The sequence below is a fragment of the Arvicanthis niloticus genome, chromosome 7 (assembly GCF_011762505.2).
Source record: "Arvicanthis niloticus isolate mArvNil1 chromosome 7, mArvNil1.pat.X, whole genome shotgun sequence".
NCBI classification, from domain to species: Eukaryota; Metazoa; Chordata; class Mammalia; order Rodentia; family Muridae; genus Arvicanthis; species Arvicanthis niloticus.
This window is the reverse complement of record NC_047664.1, coordinates 32,094,012-32,113,643: the sequence shown is the minus strand read 5'-3', so window position 1 is coordinate 32,113,643 and position 19,632 is coordinate 32,094,012. Positions and strand designations below refer to the sequence as shown.

General features: G+C 44.2%; 1 protein-coding gene across 4 annotated transcripts in view; it reads right to left on the bottom strand.

Moving 5' to 3' along the window:
* Positions 1 to 19,632, bottom strand: part of Pkd1l1 (polycystin 1 like 1, transient receptor potential channel interacting) — a 126,512-nt gene that overhangs the window by 92,286 nt on the left and 14,594 nt on the right. For all 4 annotated transcript variants that reach the window (XM_076938139.1, XM_076938140.1, XM_076938138.1 and 1 more), the window contains exons 8-15: positions 18,964 to 19,286; positions 15,347 to 15,514; positions 12,936 to 13,055; positions 12,270 to 12,438; positions 11,587 to 11,826; positions 9,165 to 9,297; positions 5,912 to 6,118; positions 2,606 to 2,787 (exon numbers count right to left, since the gene is read on the bottom strand). In XM_076938139.1, coding sequence (XP_076794254.1) covers positions 2,606 to 2,787; positions 5,912 to 6,118; positions 9,165 to 9,297; positions 11,587 to 11,826; positions 12,270 to 12,438; positions 12,936 to 13,055; positions 15,347 to 15,514; positions 18,964 to 19,286 — 1,542 coding nt within the window. The remainder of the gene's footprint in view (positions 1 to 2,605; positions 2,788 to 5,911; positions 6,119 to 9,164; positions 9,298 to 11,586; positions 11,827 to 12,269; positions 12,439 to 12,935; positions 13,056 to 15,346; positions 15,515 to 18,963; positions 19,287 to 19,632) is intronic.

The following is a 19,632-nucleotide window of genomic DNA, read 5'->3' as shown; positions in this document are numbered from 1 at the left end:
CCCGATATGCTCATAAGCAACATGGCCCCAAAACCCCTAGTAGGCTCCCTCACAATCACTCTGCCAACACGGCATCTGGTCTAAAACAACTCCACATGGTAAGACAGGAATGTCACACTATCCCAAATTTAGGAGGAAAAGACATTGGCAGAGGCCTTGGGGGAGCTGTCCTGTTTCACTCTGAGCTGGTAAAATGTGAGGCCATCAGGTGACTCAAGATTATTCTCCTTCACCATCTTTCTGTAAGATGATATTGCATGAGTCACAAGATGAAGGTAGTTGCACCATCGGGGTGGACTGGGAGGACAGCATCATCCCAGCTGTGAGCAGATCTTAATCCAGAGCAGGAGACATGCTTAAATAGGCATGTGACAGGCAGGAAACAGTATGGAAATGCAGTAGCAAGCTGGGCTAGCCTCCCTCATCATGGCAATCTGCTTCTAAAAGTGTCACTTAAACCTGAACCTTAAAAGCCTAATTCCCTGTATAGCCTACAGGCACTACATTCTAGAAACTTCTGTTCACAAAGCTGCATGATGCAGCACTGCAGCTGCCTGGTAACCTCCACTAAGGAGCAGCATCCCCAGACACAAGAGAACTCAGTATACAGTGTGGTCTGCAAGCTGTGCAGAGAAGCTGCCCCATGGTTCACCCAGGAGATTCCTTACTGCCCAGACAGAGCTCTCTCATTTTCAGGTGCTGTGATGGGTCCTGGTAGTTGACAGTGTAAAGATGACACAGATACAGCCTTTGTCTGTCAGGTGTGTGTGTGTGTGTGTGTGTGTGTGTGTGTGTGTGTGTGAAGGACTGATGGCTGAGAACTGTGTCTACAGCATGTACACAGGTAGAATCAGGGAAAAGGAACCTCTCACCACCACTGTACTGATGAAACACTGTATCCCACATTTGGGTATGGCAGACATGAGGGTCACAGTGACAAAGATGTCTCTTTAATGATTTATGAATGGGGACCACGTGGCAGGGACAGGGATATATCCAGTGAGAGCCCTGCTGTTCTGAACTTAGACTCAATGTTGGAGGACAGTGAACGGCAGCCATATAAGTGAGGAATGAGTGTGTTGAACTCCATGTGGCTAAGGACAGTGGCTTCCCCTCTGAGCTGAATGGTGTGCAGGTCAGAGCAGGAAAGTAAGGGCTTCTGGCTTTGTCTAGAAAGACTCCATCCTGTCTTGGACGACTGGCTGTGGCTGAAGGTGGACATAAGCTGAGGCCCTGGTGACCCCATCCAGGCAGTGCAGAGCAAGTTTGGGGATTTGTGTCTTGGGGAGGATTTGTGTCTAATGAGGTTTCCTGACAGGCATGAAGTATGAGAGAAAGAGATGTCAAAGACACCAAGGAAAGTTTTAATCTGAACAACTGGAAGAATTGTTTCCTCATGGTCCCAGAACTAAGAGGGGGAAGAGGACATGAGCCACCAGCCCTAACCAGGAGCTATCTCCAATGGAGAAATCCTCAATTGAGAAATGCCCAGAAAGGAAAATTGAATTTTGTCCAATGGACTCTCATTGTGTACACAAACCATACTTATTGGCAGTTGTAGGTGGGCAACACAAAATAAACTGCATGGTATTTTGGGGTTGGGTCTTTTTTTTTTTTCGGTTTTGTTTTGGGTCTTATATTGCTTTGTTTGGACATTTTTAAAATACCTAACTTGGTTTTTGCTTGTATACTGTGATTACTGATTTTGTGATTTTATGGATTTTATTTGTGTGTGTGTGTGTGTGTGTGTGTGTGTGTGTATGTGTGTGTGTGTGTGTGTGTGTCTGTCTGTCTGTCTGTCTGTCTGTCTGTCTCAGTGTGTCGGTGTGTATGTGTGTTTCTTGTGCTTTTCTTTCTTTCTTCATTATTCTGATTTAATTGCCTGTTTGTTTTCTAGAGAGATTGAGACTGAGAAGGCATGGAGTTGGCCGAGTGGGAAGGTGGAGAGGATTTGGGATGGTATGAGGGAGGGGGAAACCATGATCAGAATATATTGTATAAAAATTGATTTTTAACTAAAAAAAAAAAAACTTGTTTAATGGACAGAGTTAGGGAAGGCCATTGGGAAGAGGTGAAATTCATGGCTGGGTGATTTGAGGCACAGGAAAGGGGCACAAAGGTGGTGGTGACAGACAGCATAGAGCAGATTGGTGTATGACAAGGGCCGGGGGCTACTGGGAGGGCTGCATGAGTGGTGGATGCATGCTGGGAGGTAGAGGATCATAGCAGAAGGCTGGGAAAGGCCTCTCAGACTGAGCTGTCTGGGCCAGAGCCCATGACCGCAGAGCTGAGCCTCACAAACAGCCTCTGCCTCCCCCACACACTGGCATCTGACTAAGGAGTCCTAATGAAAGGGTAGCATTTATAACGTACATTCCAAAATCACAGTTTAAGCAGCACCTTAAAAAAACTACTCACACTTTACTCTCCTTTCCTATATTGGCTTACACTTGGATAATGAATAAAGCAGTTTGACTAAAGAAGGCAGGCACACATAAATGTCTCAAACTATTTTGGCAGAATTCCCAGACTAATTCTCCTAACATTCCTGAGCCAGGGTTTGAAGAAGTAGGATCCAGAGGGCCCCATAGTTCTGTATTCTCACCTGAGAGTAGCCCCTGGGTTGTCAGGGTCATAGGACTGGGACCCTCTGAGGACAATGGAAGTTGAGGTGTCCTTGGAGATGAAGATGTGTGTGCCTTCCGAGATCACACTGACAGGTAGCCTAGCTTGAACTTCTACACCAACAGAATAGTTGCTATACACCATGCTTCCCTTGATCTGAACCTGAGAGACAAAAGACAAAGGGGTATCACATGAGAACAAGCAAATGCTTCCTGGATCTACACATCTGACACCGGCCCTCAGCTCTGCAATGGTCACTCACACCATTCATCTGTATGTAAGTCTACCTAAATGCAGTTATCTAGGTGTGTGTTGGTCAGCATTTTGTCAAGTTGACACAAGCTAGAATCACTGGAGAAGAGGGAATCTCAACTGAGAAAATGCCCCTATCAGATTTTCCTGTAGGCATACCTGTGGAACATTTTCTTGGTTAATGATTGGTGTGGAAGGGACTAGCCCACTGTGGGCAGTACCACTTCTAGGCAGGTGGTCCTGGGTTATACAAGAAAACAAACTGGGTGAAGCAGGAAGAGCAAGCTAGTAAACAGCGTTTCTCCATGGTCTCTGCTTCAGTTGCTGCTGCAGGTTTCTGTGTTGAGTTCCTGTCTTAGCATCCTTCAGTGGACTGTGACTCAGGATATGTAAGTCAAATAAGCCCTTTCCTCCCTACATTGATTTTGATTACAATGTTTTTCACAGCACTAGAAAGCAAAGTAAGACAAGGTATTTAGATACCCATGCTCCCTGAATACACATGGCTGACAGTTTTCAAACCTCCACTGTAAACAGTGTGTTTCTCCATGGTCTTGTCATTTACTGGCTCTTTTACCCTGTTACATCTAATCGGAAAGAAAGGGGTTGACAGTGGGGCCAAGAGGTCCCCCTTCTGTACAGTTAAGGAGACAGTGGGTATCGGGGAGCAGAAGAGATGAGGTAAAACACATAATGGTCTTTGAGAAATGTGGGCGGGACATAGACTGGGACCCTAGACAGGCATAAAGGAGAAGGCAAGGTGAGCTTTACTGTCTCTGCTTCCCAAGTAAGGATCCAGCCACCTCACACTCTTGTCACCTGCGTCCCCACCAAGACGAACTGTAAGAGCCCAGTCAGCCCTCCTTAAGTCGCTTTTGTCATGTACTCTGTCACAATGAGAAAAGTAACTGATATGTTAGAACTTCTCTAGGTAGGCACCCTACCCAGTGCCTGGTGCACACTGCAGCTGCAAGCAAGTTCTGGGCAGGTGCCATGTCTGTGGAGGACAGTAGCTCAGTGTAGAGCTGCCAAGGAAGGAGCAGGAACCTGAGGTCTACCTCCCAAGTGTAACATGCCAATGAGAACAGTTAGGAAAAACCAAACCAACCAACCAAACAAACAAACAAAATCTGCTTTATCAGAGGTCTCCAAGGCCTAGACACAAACAGGGTCCCCAATAGAAAAGTCAAATGTGCCAACAGAACAGTGATAAAGGATGGATACTTGGCCCTAGCTGTGACCACTCACCCTTCCAGCTAGTTCATGAAAGCCTGGGCTTATGCTTTCAGGATTTCACCCCATCTCTTTGGGTATAAACCCAGACCTAGAGTCTCCTGAAGTGTTCAGAAGGGGGAGCTCTCAGACTCACTGTCAACTCCTTTTCCTTCTGACCTGCTGGTAATGAAGAATCCAACACAATGGTGATGTCTTCTAGAAGCGACATCAATACTCAGCCATCTGCAAAGCTAAGTTAGCATCAGCATGAGGCTTGTCTGAGGGTGAGCAGCCACCATCCGGGAACACTCTCCACCTTCTTGTGCTTCCACCAGGACACCAAGACATGAGGGCTGATAAAAGCCAGTTCCCACATGACCCAGGAGCGTCCCCTGACCAGTGATTCTCGACCTTCCTAATACTGCAACCCTTTAGTACCTCGTATTGTGGTGACTCCCAACCAAAAAATTATTTTTGTCGCTACTTCACAACTGCCATTCTGCTACTGTTATGAATCGTAATGTAAATGTGTGTGTTTTCTGATGGTCTTAGGTGACTTCTGTAAAAGGGTGGTTCGACTCCCCAAAGACGTTGCTACTCTAGACTATGACAGGATCAGGGTGACCTAATGCTACCACCCTAGGATTCTGCTCCCATGAAAATAAAATCTGCTACCTCTCAGTCAATCTTTCCAAAGATTTCCTACTACCCTCGGCTAATACAATGCCCCTCAAAGCAAACACTATGGCCCTCTGTCACCCACGGACAAGTGTCTGGTTCTTATTGAGATCAGCAGAGGAACAGTGAGAGCGTTCGGTGTGAGCCTCTGTTCACAGTGTTCAACAGTAGCCTCATTTCTTTGAGGGACAGTTTGGGTGTTTGGGAACCTTCTGATGAGCTGCCTGAGGCCTGGACTAGGACTAATCCTCAGGGGAACCAGGTACCCCACATAGTGACAACACCCATTCCTCCTGCAGAGATCTGGATCCCAAAGACCTCATCTTGGTCTTCTGACTTCACTACAATCTGACCCAGGGCCATCTTCCTGGTTCTTGTCACTACACAAGGCTAACCTGCAGCCTCAGTTTCCACACCTATGAGCAAACTGTCCAGGACCCTCCTTCATAAAGCCACTCAACGCAGTGGCTTCCCATTTCTACCCCACGTGATCTATAACATTTTTCTGGCCCCAAGCACAGTACTGGCTGACGGTCACGGTAGGTACTTCTCTCATGGCCTCTGGGGGACATCTTCCATTTTCTTCCCTAATGGCAACATTAATATTCTTTTATTTCTCTATTGGCACAGGGTTTATTCAAAATAGGTGCACAAGCAATGTGTCTTTAAAAGAACAGAAATAGTTTTTCGTCGATTACGTGGTCAAAAGAACATATATAGAACATATATTCTCTGGGAATTCTCTCTCTGTCTCTCTCTCTGTCTCTGTCTCTGTCTCTGTCTCTGTCTCTCTCTCTCTCTCTCTCTCTCTCTCTCTCTCTCTCTCTCTGTGTGTGTGTGTACACCAGCCTAAACAGTGATTCCCTGTCTCTACCTATCCCTACAAGTACTAGGTTTTCAGGTACACATTGTACACACTGCCATGCTTATACAATAAATGTTCTTTCCCAGTGAGACCCTTTTCCAGCTGAAATGAAAGATTTCTTTTAAAATTCTACCCACACCTTCAACAACAACAACAACAACAACAACAACAACAACAACAACAACTCCCTCTCATTGGTTAGAAGGGGTTTTCTCTGGGGCTTATAGAAAAGGTTGGTTGGCCTGTCAGGGCTTGGGGAACAGTGAGTGAGCTGACCTTGGCGATGGCGGTGTAGTTTCCACACTCCAGGGTGTAGCTTGGGAGCATGATGGTCTGTCTGTGGGTGTTAACAGCAGCAGGGAGGGTGACAGCGGTTCCCTCAGCACCCACAAACCTCCAGGCGTAGGAAAGCCCTTGGGAAATGTTACAGAGGATGGCAGCTTCAAATGTCACTCCTAGTCTTAGGGGCTGCGACCTCCATATCTGGGAATTGACAAAATAGGGTCTTGTCAGTGAATGTCCACCAACCCTGATGGTACAGCAAGCTGTTAGAAAGTGTAAATCTCCATCATTTGTTTGGATAATCGCAGAATGAGACCTGGGGCTGGACTTTAGATAGCACCAGTACATTTAAAAAAGTAATACACACACACACACGTATATGTATATGAATATGTATATGTATATGAATATGAATATGTATATGATGTATATGTATCTCACCTGACTTTGGTATTTGTCCTAGAATATGGAAAAGCATTCTGGGTGTGCCAACCTGAGGAGGGAGGCTGCCCAGCCAGGGACCCTTCCAGTTCTGGGGCTGATGCTAGGAGCCAGGGCTCCCCCTGGAGGCTATTCTGTTTAATTAGTATGAGAAAACCAGAGATGTGGGATTTTAGGAATTTAGCACCCTTAGCTTACCTTAGTTTACCTGGCCTTCTGGTCCTCCTCCCCCATTTAATCCTCCTATTTTGTTCCCCTTTGTCTTTTTATAACATGACACTCCAGGGAAAGCCCCATGCTCAGGAGTACTTGGCCAACACAAGATAGAGTCCATATTTTTGTGGGTGTGTCTTTTAATATTTTGTCTTATTGGTTTTCTTTTTTTTTTTCTTTTCTTTTTTTGTTTATCTATTTTGAGTTTTGCTGTTTCTCTTATTTTGGTTTTGGGAGAGAGAGAACATAACGTTGGGTGGATAGGGAGGTGGCAGAAGGAGAGGGAGGGGAAAGAATATGGTCAAAATATATCCAAAATTTTAATAAAATGTATTTAAAGGTAAAAGAAGGTATTAGTTGCCTTCCTCCCACCTGCTGAATAAGATATTTAATCTTAAATTCTAGTTGAAATATAGTTTATTATAAAGAAAGCACTAATGATATAAAGACTAGAACAGTTAGAAAAACAGGAGAAAAATTTATACTCTTATAACTGGGAAACTTACCTTTTGTATTCTGTAGGTGGTACCATTTAAATGACTGTTCAATTCTTTTTATTGCTTCTACTCTAAACATGATTCATTATAGGACTTACAACAAAGCCACTGGACTAACATGGTTAATGGCAACTTGTAATATTCTCAAATTTCAGACTTTGTGTGTGTGTGTAAATGATAATATGAATTAAACTATACAATTTCCTTTGGAGTGGGAGTTGGCTCTGAATGGGCACACAGTAAAAAACAGGGACAGGCAAAAGTGAAGTTTCCAGGAAAGGCATTCTGTCACTCAGTTCTGTGACATGGAGACACCAAGGATATGGAGAAAGACATGTACAGAGCATTGCATGCTAAAGATACATGCACAGAGTGCCACATGGTATTCGTAGTAATAGCAAATGAGAAACACTCAAAGTTCAGTACTGAAGAACCTGGGAATGGTATGGAATTTGTACATATGATCCAACATATGCCACTGTTAAAAATCATGTAGTCAAAAAAGATAGTAGTCATGCTATAACAATTATTCAAATTTTGTGATAGACACACATTAAAAATGCACACACCTACTCCACATATAAAAAGCAATAGCAGCCAGCTGGAGAAAGGGCTAGGTGGATGAGAGTGTTTCCTTCTCTTGGGGAGTGGGCAGTAAGAACCAAGTCTTCCCAGGACCCATGTTGGACGGCTCACAAGCTCCTGGAACTCTAGTTCCAAGGCACCTGGCACCCTCTGCTGGCTTGTGCAAGCACCTCTACTCATGTTCTCATATCTGCACCCCACATAATTTTAAAACAACAAAGATAAATCTATTTTTGAGACAATAAGAATTAAAATAAATACATCTATCTCCTGCTGTCTGGATTTCGCACAATTCAATTTTTTATACTCTTAGAAAACACAGAAAATGTAAAAAAAAAAAAAAAAAACCAAATGGAGCCATCAATATTGTTTCCCTTATCTTACAGAAAAGCTCAAAGGAAAATGTTTTACAGATTAAAAATTAAGCTCTTTCATTTACACAGTGTTTGCTTCTATGTATCCATTGAAAGAAAGTAAGTATAAGCTAAAACAAATGAACAATAGATCCAGGAGTGGGAGTGGGAGCCTGTAATTCCAGCATGCAACAGGCTGAGGCAGGAAAACAGAGTTCGGGATAGCCTGGGAAGCACAGTGAATTTAAGAACAGCCTGGGCTACATTATGATAACCAATCTCAAAATAAAATGAAATAAGATAACATTAAGAAAATATTCCTTAAAACAAAACAAAATCAAACAAAGGGACAGCATCAGCTTCCCATCAGAGCAAGACTTCCAGTCAGAATCTTGCAAGCTGTAGTCTTTCCCTGAATCCCTCACACTGAGAGCACAGAAGAGCCTGACACCATGGATTGCTGGCCTCGAGATCTGCAGAGGTCTTGCCTCAAGGGACATGGACACTTGGAAGGCCTGCCCAGGGCAATCCCATACCCTCTTTGAAATCCACTGCACTCTGAGTGAGATGTATTTATTTTAATCTGCTGGGACCTGAGATAGCCAAGGCGGGCAGCTGATCCATTAGAGATAGCATTTTGGCAAACACTCAGCTTTGAGTTTTCCTTCCCAAGTGTCAGGCTGGACACCTTTGACCTGAAAGTAAAACCTCCTGAAATCAAAGCCCTCAAAGGAGAGGAAGAAATAAAAGGCAGCCTTATTTTTCCTACTCCGTCATTAGTACTCAGCACATAATTGGTCATTTCTTTTAATTTTGGTGTCAAATTTTTCTTTTTACTGAAAATGCTATTATTCTGTATATGACATCTCCCACCCAGCCCCCCAAAAAGCACTACTTGCTACTCAAAGCAAGCTGAGCTGAACGTCAAGAGTCACATAAGCAAATAAAAGACTTATTCACCCACCAGAAGCCAGGCTTCCCTCCCAGTTCAGGCTTTCCCTGCTCAGGGACCAGCTCCAAAGCCCTCACAGGGACTCTTTTGTGTTGAGTGCAGCAGAACAAACTTAACAAAGCCTCCTTCTTTCCCCAGTGAGCTCAACAACTTGGAAGCAGCCTAGAGTGAGGCAGACAGGAATGATTCCTTAAGCCCAGCCCTACCTGCACCTTTGCAGGCCCCATGTTCTTCACTGGGGGTGGTTGGCAAGGCTCCTGAACAATGAAAAGCTGTTTTCTTAGGGTGGCAGAGCTGACGTTATTGAAGGCCAGAACTTCAACTGTGAACTCTCCCTTCCTGGAAGGGTGGAAAGCAGAGAAATGGAGAGATCAGGGTTGCTGTCCATTGACCCTCAATCCCTCTTTATAACCTCAGGACCCCTCACCCAAGTATACTGTTCCTGAAGCTGCTTTTGATTGTGGTATTTTGTCAGATAAAATACTGTGGCAACAGAACAGTACCTCTTCTGCACACTTGAATATTCCTCGGCACCAGCTCCATGCTAGTCTGAGGCTTGGCTTTCGCCATGCTTATCTCTGTCAGCTATGAAGACTGGACACTCATTGGAAGGACTTGATCCACTTAAGACCTAGGACTCCCCTAGCCAGAGACTCAGGTTGGAGCAACTGGCCTAATTCTCTGCAGTTTCCACATTCTCAACCTTGAGTATCATTTGCACATGTGGTTTTGCATTGAATAAAACCTTCCAGAGACAATGATTTTGGACAAACATAATCAGATATAACTTACCATTCTGATCTAGCTAGGTTCTAGATAATGATGCCATGATCAATGAAATATTGCATATAACATGGCAAGGGGTTCTAGGATTAAAATGAGGTAGAATGTTTTACATTGCTTAGTGATATATCATAGCTGTGGTGGTTTGAATATTCTTGGCCCAGGGAGTGGCACTATTTGGAGGTGTGGCCTTGTTAGAGTAGGTGTAGCCTTGTTGGAGAAAGTGTATCACTCTGTGGGTGAGTTTTGAGAGACCTTCCTCTTAGCTGCCTAGAAGCCTGTCTGCTCCAGGCTTCCTTTGTATGAAGATGTAGAACTCTCAGCTCCTCCAGCACTATGTCTGCCTAGATGCTGCCATGCTCCCACCTTGATGATAATGGACTGAGCCTCTGAACCTGTAAGCCAGCCCCAATTGTCCCTTATAAGAGTTGCCTTGGTCATGGTGTCTGTTCACAACAGTGAAACCCTAACTAAGACAAAAATTGTTACCAGGGACTGGGGTATTGCTATGATAGGCTTGACCATGCTTTTGTTTGGAAGAATATGGATTTGGGGACTTTGGATTTGGAAAGCAGTGGATTGCTTTAAGTGGGGCTTAATGGGCCATCCAAGTGGGAATATGGAAGACTCTGCTGCTGAGGGTGATTTGAAGTGTGGAAGCCTGGCTCTAGAGGTTTTAGAGGTCCAGTCCATTATCATCAAGTCGAGAACATGGCAGCATCTAGGCAGGTGTGGCACTGGTGGAGCTGAGAGTTCTACATCTTCATACAAAGGAAGCCTGGAGCAGACTGGCCTCCAGGCAGCTAGGAGGGTCTCATAAAGCCCACCCACAGAGTGACACACTTCCTCCAACAAGGACACACCTACTCCAACAAGGACATACCTCCAAAGAATCCCTCTTCCTGGGCCAAGCATATTCAAATTACCACAACAGCTGTTATAATATAAACAGAAAGTCATTTCTTTTGTGTTGTGGTGATACCGCAGTGAACTCAACTCCCATGCTGCCAGAACAAGCAATGATGGGCAGTTCATGGATGATGATAAAAATGGCTATGCTGTTGGCTTACATATTTATGAACTATATTTTTCAGAGAATGTACACCCACTTACACAAAGAAATGTATCCTATAAAACAACATTAGCTGGAAGTGTCTTTACCTATCTAATATTTACATCCTCTCTTGACTGCATCAGGTACCATGTTAGTAACTGGTCCATGGCATCTAAGGGAAATTTGTACACTAACTGAACCAACAAATAGCACTATGTCAAGAGAACCTCTGGTTGTTAAATGACACACAACTATCTTCATAATGCCTTGCTCCAGGTAAAGAGAATTAAATGTACCTTCAACACAGAGACCCATTATAGTGTGATTTCAGAGCCTTACAGTTTCATCTACCCACCTGTTTCCCTCCTCTCCCTCTCCCAAGCATACCCTCCTACCACTTCGAGCCTCTGCTTCTGACACCCTACACACTTCTTTTGAGTCTATGCTGGTTTTCCCTCCCCACTTTTCCTCTGGGAATCTCCTGCTGGTGGTTTCCTTTCTAATCATATGCAAATATGCAAGTATGGTTCTGAAGTCTATAAAGCCATGCATGGGGGGGGGGGGGGTCGTGCATTCTGCATCCCATACCCTCTTTGCTGACAGAATCCCTTAACTGAAGGCCTCTATTTGCCACCTTTCCCTGGACCTTCAGGCTCCCCCCCAGAGCCCTAGCCTGGTCTGCCTTCTTTCCTGTCAAGGCAAGATTGACTGTGGGGTTTTAAGTACCGATCCTTCAGAAGTCAGCCATGTGTACACCTGCAATAGGCTGTCACCTGCCCCTCATTGCTCACCTGCTGTAGGTATGGCTGGAGGAGCTGCTGCCCAACTCAATGGTGTCATCTCCAAAGTTCCAAAGGTAGGCTACATCAGTGCCAAAGTTTAGCCTGCACTCAAAGGACACATTGGAATTTATCAGGGCTGAGGCAGTGGACACGAGCTGATTGGCCATGATTCTCTTCTGTACTCTGATGAGGTGGGGCTCAGACACCACACTGCCAATCCTGCTGGTGGCCTTGACCTTCACATGGTACCTGAGGATGGGGTACATGGCAAGATAAGAGCACAAGGGTGGGAGATCTCCACATCACTTAAGCAGACAGTTATTGCTAGGCGCTTGAGCTGTGGGTATTATCTAACTAGGAGGTATCAAATCTGAAGTGGAGGGAATTCATCTTAAATTCCTTTTCTCATTATTTAGTTCACATCTCTAAATGAAGTGAGCCCTTCTTATAGGAAGCATATTCTGGGTTAAACTGAGGGCTGAGGTAAAATTTGAACCTAGGATCACCCTGACACTTAGTGCAAACTGTGGGGAAGTGAGCCCCTCTTCTTTTACACCTTATGGCTAAGCTCAATTCACAAAAGTGCGTAGGGGCTGGGCATAATGTAAACACCATTAAACTTATTGTGATAGTGCCAGAGTAATCTATCCTGAGTGTTGGCTGCATTAACGCTGAAGACCATATTGACAGACCACTGAGGGACGCTCAGCCTTCTTCTAATGCTTCTGGAAGTTGTCGTCACTGGTGGGTTTTCTCCAAAATACCATGCAAACTCCAGGGGTATAGTTTCCCCAGTAACAGCCACAAATGTGATGTTTGTGTCTGTGGCAAACACAGTTCCATTGGTGTAGACAGACACAGCTGTGACAAAGAGATAAAGGCAGTGGTCCATCAGCACAGAGGGTTGAAAGCCACTCAGAGCTCCCCACTACCACCACCACTACCACATAACCAAGGCATGACAGTGAGAATGAATGAGCCTGTGGAGGTGAGTGTAGGGCAAAGCTGGGGTCAGGGGGAAGGGGAATCTGCAGGGCCCAAGCAGAAGGTACAGCTCGAGTCCAAAGGTCATCAGTGATGGCTCACAAGGCAACATGGCCAGCTCCTTTGGGAACTATGCTGAGAAAGCATAGGATGAAGGTGGGGGTCAGATGGGGCAATAGATGACTTTATGAGAGTCTGCCATCTCCCACACTCTAGTGGGAGCCTCAGAACCTATGGTTTCTAGGACAGTCCCAGAACACACTGCAGGTGCACAGGAGTACTGAAGGGCTGGGTCTCAGGTTGAGGTGACAGCAGAGGCCTCAGCAATCAACCACTGAGGGAGAACTACATCTAGAATTAAAACAGAGACGCACATTGCATCTTATACCCGACAGTCACACCACGCCAAGCCTGGCTGCTGCCCACTGGGGTCTGAGAAATAAAGGACACATTGTATGAAGGAACGGATGAAAAGCAATGCACCACGACTGTGCCTGAAACAAGAGAAGACATGGGAGAAATTTTAATCCACTTGCCTTAAGTACACACACACACACACACACACACACGATATTCTTCATTGTCAACTTTTATCTCTTTGAATTCTGAAATCTAGATCATACACTCAAACAGTGTAACTGGCAAGCAAGAATTATGGCACAAGATTTCTCTCTTCAAATTTTTCTTTAAATAATTTCTTTCTGTTCTGAGAATTCTCTACATACTTCATTACTTCTTTTCCAATTGTTAGTTCCTTTGCTAGCTGGCTTTATGTTAAACATATTTTCCCTATGTGAGTATATTAAACAATTTCCACATCATATAGATTCCTAATGGGGTCCAACAATAAGCCTTATTCATCTAAATCCTCTAAAATGTAACACACTATTGTATGTACATGTGTGTGCACATAAACATGTGTGTGTTAGAAGGCAAATATCAAAAATTGAATGTCAATTGTCTATTCGATTAGAATTATGATGTCTAAGAAGGTTTGAATCAACTCATTTTGAATATTAAAAAGGAGATAGGCTTTTATAAATTGGAGACCTTTATCAGGTTTCTCTCCCAGAGCTCAGGAAACCTCATGGAAGAGGGGAAAGAAGAACTGTAGGAGCCAGAGGGGTCAAGGACACCAGGAGAATACAGCCTACATCCATCAACTAAGCTCACAGGGGCTCACAGACTAAAGTGGCGATCAGGAAGCTTGCATGGGTCTGTGCTAGGTGCTCTCTGCATATATGTTATGATTGTTAGCTTGGTGTTTTTGTGGAACTCCTAACAGTGGGAGGGGGTATCTCTGACTCCTTCATTGTCTGCTCTTGGGATCCTTTTTCTCCTGGGTTGCCTTAACTACCCTTGCTATGAGGGTTTGTGCCTAGTCTTATTGTATCTTATTATGTCATGTTCAGTGGCTATCCCTGGAAGGCCTGCTTATTTTGAAGGGAAATGGAGGAGGGGTGGATGGGGCTGGGAGGAGTGCAGGCAGGAGAAACTGTGGTTTCAGAAAAGAAGTGGATGTGGGCTTTTAAATTATTACTGCTGTGTTTTTCCTCTATGAATTTTCTCTTCATAGAGAGAAAATGTTTATTTATAGCATAAATAAAATAGTCTCAATACAGATTATTTTAAAACATGCCCCATGAGTAGAATAAGAGTGAGGTGTTCTCATTAGCAATAACTAAAACTTAACCTTGACCAAAATCTAGTGTCACAACATGTGAGGAAAGAAAATGGATTGTATGAGGATGTCCAGTGATTGGTCTTTGGTATAAGATGAAGACTCAGACCATCCAGTTCTAAATCTTAGCACAAACCCCACAGACCCACACGGCCTGTGCTTATCCACTTCACGCAAAGGTTTTACAAGACAAGTCAATATGAATGGTCAGCTAGCTAATTACCATCCACTGCTTAGCAGGCTTAACAATCCTCTTCTGTACTATGTAATGCCTAGGTGGGGAGTTTCCCTACTGGGAGACTGTAGGGAAATACGGTTCATGTGACGTATAAATAGAGCAGACTCTCAAGAGTAAGTATTTGAGATACATCTCCTGCTGTGTTTCTTTTGTCTTGTTTCTGGAGAAAGCAAGCCTGCATTTCTCATCTTCCAGAGCTGAATACTTTGGGGTTGCTCTGGTTTGCCCAGGCTCTGTTTATAACATTTTATACGTGTCCCAACTGTTTCCTTCGGAACCCTTAATCACAGCCCCTCTTCTGACTCCTCTGGACTGTGAGTTTTCGATCCCCTCGCCCAAGTTGGCAGGAGGGAAAGGGGTTGCTGCAGTTAGTTGTGGGGCGAGGGTGAGGAGGTACAACTTAAGAGAGCTACTGATACACTGTGATCACCCAGCATTACATACCTTTGGCTATGGTTGCGCCACCTGCCAGAATGGCCCCATAACCACTCCTCACAGCTCACCATATGTATCAACTCCTTCCTCAAGTAGTACCTGTCCCATGGTGACACATAGTGGCCTCTGTAGGAAACCTCCCAGTCCCAGGGAAATGCCCCTCTTCAGAACCTATAAGTCCTTTCCCTTATTTTTAGATGTATATCCAGATATCTTTACTGAATTACAAATTTTCTAAGGTCAGATCTATGTGGGATTCCACCTCATCTTCAGAGACCCACAATATTCCACAGTAAATGTTTTCTGCGTGAGGTAAAAATGAGTGATGGTGGTGTGTTGAATAGGGTGGCTGAAACTTGGGCAACTAAAGAGGAGTCTGGCTATGTGTGCAACAGAGATCAGAATGCTCAGTTTCCAAGCATAGGTCTTACCTTTCTGCTGTGGGAGGGAATCAGCAAAGGAAAGAGTTTCACAATCACGGATAGAGCTGGAATTCATGAATACAGACACATTCCCATGGCTAATATCCATATAGTAGGGCCCCAGGTCCTCAGCTCCATGAAAGCGATGGACAACAGCCTTGAGCTTATAGACTCCTTCTGGAAGTAAAAAGACAAAATGGACATATGATAGTTTGTTTGTTTTTTTTAAACAGACATAGGAGTTAACACCTTCAGGGCAGTTATAAGAGGATGACTAGTCTGTGAACTGATACTGTAAGTGAGATTAAAAAAAAAAATTCCTTGCAACAACAGGGGCATTTCATGGCACACAACTCACAGAGTCCCACATTCAGCATGCCTTGGTGTAGCTTAATGTTCTCCTGTCTGGAAATTCTTAATAATTTTTAACACCCAGTGTTCATGTTTTCCACCAGACCTTGAAAATGATATAGCCTATCTATGCATCAGAAATTATTAAATATGTGTGTATGTATATATGTATATATATATGTATATATGTAATATATATTGGTAATCTCAGAACAGCTAGGTTAATTCATGTGTGTATTTGATATATATCCTGGCTTGAATAAACATCCAATGGTATTTATCAAAGGATTATGATACACTAAAAATATGGCCCCTAACCCTGACTGTTTCTCTAAGTTTTTATGTCATTATGACTTTAAATTGTTCATTAAATGGTAAAACCTATTCTTCCTTTTTGGGACTGGTGCCAGTCTCAAGATCAATTGCATAGTCCCTCCAACTTTTTTTTCTTCTTCCTTGTCTTTAGGCTGGCCCCTGTTATGGGAAGCAGCTGGGCCTACTTTGCAGAAAAAGACTCAAAACTCAGTTGTCCCATGGAGGCAGGAATCTCCAAGAAACAAGTATCCTAGCTGATTGGCAGCTGCCTAAAGATCCATAATGAAACCTTTGAGGCTAGCCAAAGAACCGCCTAAAATCTATGGGTTAGACTCACAACTGCATTCTATTTTGTCTTTGGTTCTTCGGGAACTTCACACCCTCTGGTAACACTGCTACAGACGACTGGCGCTGCTCTGCTGGACTAGAGAGGCCTCTAGCAAGTCTCTGACCTCAACCTGCTACCCACTGTTCTTAAATAGTACATCTAATCCTGGTACACATTGTCTTTAAAATACTTTTTTTAAAGATGTATTTACTTATTTTATGTATACGAGTACTCCATTGCTGTCTTCAGACACACCAGAAGAGGGCATCAGACCCCATTGCAGATGGTTGTGAGTCACCATGTGGTTGCTGGGAATTGAACTTAGGACCTCTGTAAAAGCAGTCAGTGCTCTTAACCACTGGGCCATCTCTCCTGCACCCATCTTTAAAATATTAAGTGACCCTGGTGTGACACAGGATAATGTCCTTAGCTAGTCCCAGTCACCCATTCCCAGCTCTGTCACTCCCAGACCTCATTCATCATTCACATAGAATTCCCAGCCTCTCTCAGTCACAAGTGCCCATTATGTAGGCTTCTTGGCTCCATGTGGCCAATGCACACCTGCCATGACCCTTTCTAAATGACTCAGGCAGAAGTGGCTCCACCTGGTGATCGTCAACAGCTCTTGTGCTGTGTCACTTCCAAGCTCCCCTATTCTGTCTTCTTTGCCCCTGAAGGTCATCACAATTCACTCTGCACATGAACAGTAAATGTTTATGAAATGACCAGAGACATTTTCTAAGATGGAAAATTGAAGCCAAAAATAAAACAATGTGCTCAGAATTGCCAATAAATTATCTTCATATTAGTCAGTATGGGTCTTAATTTCATGTGGAAAAATCATCAAGGTAATATGACTGAAATAATCCCAGAAAAGTTGAGGCAGCAGGAGTGCTGGTCACAGCGTGAGGGCTGAGGAAGTGTCAGAACTGTGGCTCACACAAACACAGCTGGGGCAGGGAAAAGGAAACAGAAAGCTTGAAGGTGCCCTGAGAGCAACAGGAACCCAGCAAGTAAAGGAGGAGGGGAGGGGGAGGGAGGGAGGGATGGAGGGAGGTTTTCCAGATCCTTCTGGGGGAAAAAAGGATTATTTGAGCCACATGAGCAGACATTCTGAACTCAGGAAAGGAAACAGGCTTGACACCAGAATATCTATTCAAATATGTTACCTACTTAAGTGTGCAAAATACAACCATAAAAATGCTAGGCAACATGAAAGAATTGCTTTATAAAGTTGGAGTTAGGAACACGGTTTTAACTAGAATATGATTCTCAGAAACTAGGGCGTAGGCTCCGTGGTAGACCACCTGCCTAGCATGCATGAAGCTAGGTTCAGGCTCTAACGCCTCCATAAATAGATAACAAAATAAATAAACAACATTTTCACAGGAAACCATTGAAAGCAAAACTGAAACACAGTAAGAAATGAATCCTTGCAACCTATCACCCTCATAATAAAAAGACTAATTTTCTCAGTAATGAAAGATGTTCACAAAACCCTATGTTGTGTAGAACCCCAAAAGTGTTCTTGGCTAAATATGGGTTTTAAAAGTTACTTTAATTTTGGATATAGATTAGACACAGAGCTTCAGGAAGAGACTGTTTCCATCTCTCAGACTGACAGCTGCACCACTCACAGGCCATCAACCAGACAGCGCTAATTGAGAGCAAGTTGGCAATAACTAGCAAATTGCTGCTGGACATAGCATTTGAGGCCAAACACCCTCTTTGCTGTGAATTGGTGTGTAAACACAATTACTCACTGCAAGGTTACTCACAATATCAGAAACCATCTCAATATCCACCAATAAAATCCAGTTAAACAGATCTGGCCTGTAAAGTCAATGTAAAGACAGTCATCCTGAAGGGCACGGCAGTCTTTTCCATCTGGACTGTGTAGTTGCTCTAAGATGGAGATGTGTAATACAGTGGGCAAAGAGCTGGAGACTGTGAATAGTGCACTTCCATCTACAGAAAGGAGGATAGCCCTGATGCTGGCCTAGCCACACACAGTGGTGTGGAGTGACAGATACGATTGCCTGTGAGCTAGTGAGAACTGGACTTTCTCTGCTCCTCTTGTTGACTGTGTAGGCTTGTGTGGTAAACCATGTTCAAAAAATATCATTTTTAAAAAAATAAAAGTAAAATCTTCTATTATTCAAGAAAGTTAAGTTTTCCTCTCACATCCTGTACCCATTTCTAAGGCTTTAGCAGTACCCAACTCACACCAAGATGTCTATACAGACATTGGTCACTGTCATTATTTTGATAAAAATAAACAGGGTGCCCCATCACATGTGGGTTCTTAAAGAGGAATGTAAGGGGTGTTCAGTGATTTAGGATGTCACCATGTGTACAAAGGAGGCCCTGTACTGAGTGCATGACCCCAGGAATTGTCTCCCAGCCTCATTCTCCTACCCCACAATTGTGAGGGAAACATTAAATCACTGAAATATACAAAGACTTGGTCACAGTCCAAAATGTGGGCTTCTATCATACAGGAGCCACCAGGTTGGTTCAAGGCTCCAGAGGGTGGACTGGGGCTTCTTCCTGCTAGCATATGAACATTGCCGGTGTCCTGGGATTGGCAACTCCTTCCCAACCTTTCGGAGAAGGACTCACTGCACCATACCTTTCCTGTACTGGTAGTAGCCAGTCATAGTAGTTGCACCTGCCACTGTACACAATCTCATCTGAGCTCCACAATTGTCCCCAAAGTCCAGCAGCAGACAAAGAGCTGTTCCGGAAGCCACGTGAACACGAATTCCCAGAGCTGGAGGTGTCTGAGCATCTGTTTCTGGGAAGCAGCAGATGGCAAAGTGCCCAGCATTTTCAGGCTGTGTCACCAAGATGGCCCCAGGAGGATGCTGAGTGAGAGAACTGGAACTCTCAGGATGGTACCGGGATGCAGAAAGGTTGCAGGTATGAGAAATGTCCTGAGGAGGGTCCGAGAAGCTAAGGAAATGAAGCAGATATCAGATTTCAGGGCAGGCTAGAGAGTCCAGGAATAGAGAGGGTACCAGGTGGGATGCAAGGGTACGTGTGAGCAGACTATCTGGGTAGCTTTCAGGGAACAGGGGTGAGGACCCTGAAGAAGGGCCCTGTGCTCTCAGTGGGCTCCCAGCCTGCAGTATAAGAATCACTGGCCACTTGTGAGACGGGCACTGCAAAACACTGGTTTAGACACTGAATGCAGAGCTAGCAAACCCCTGCAGACTGAAATCATTCTCCCTAGAGACTAGAGACATCACTTTAGAGATGGAGGCTGGCTGCCTAGAAACTGGGATCAGCACCCTGGATG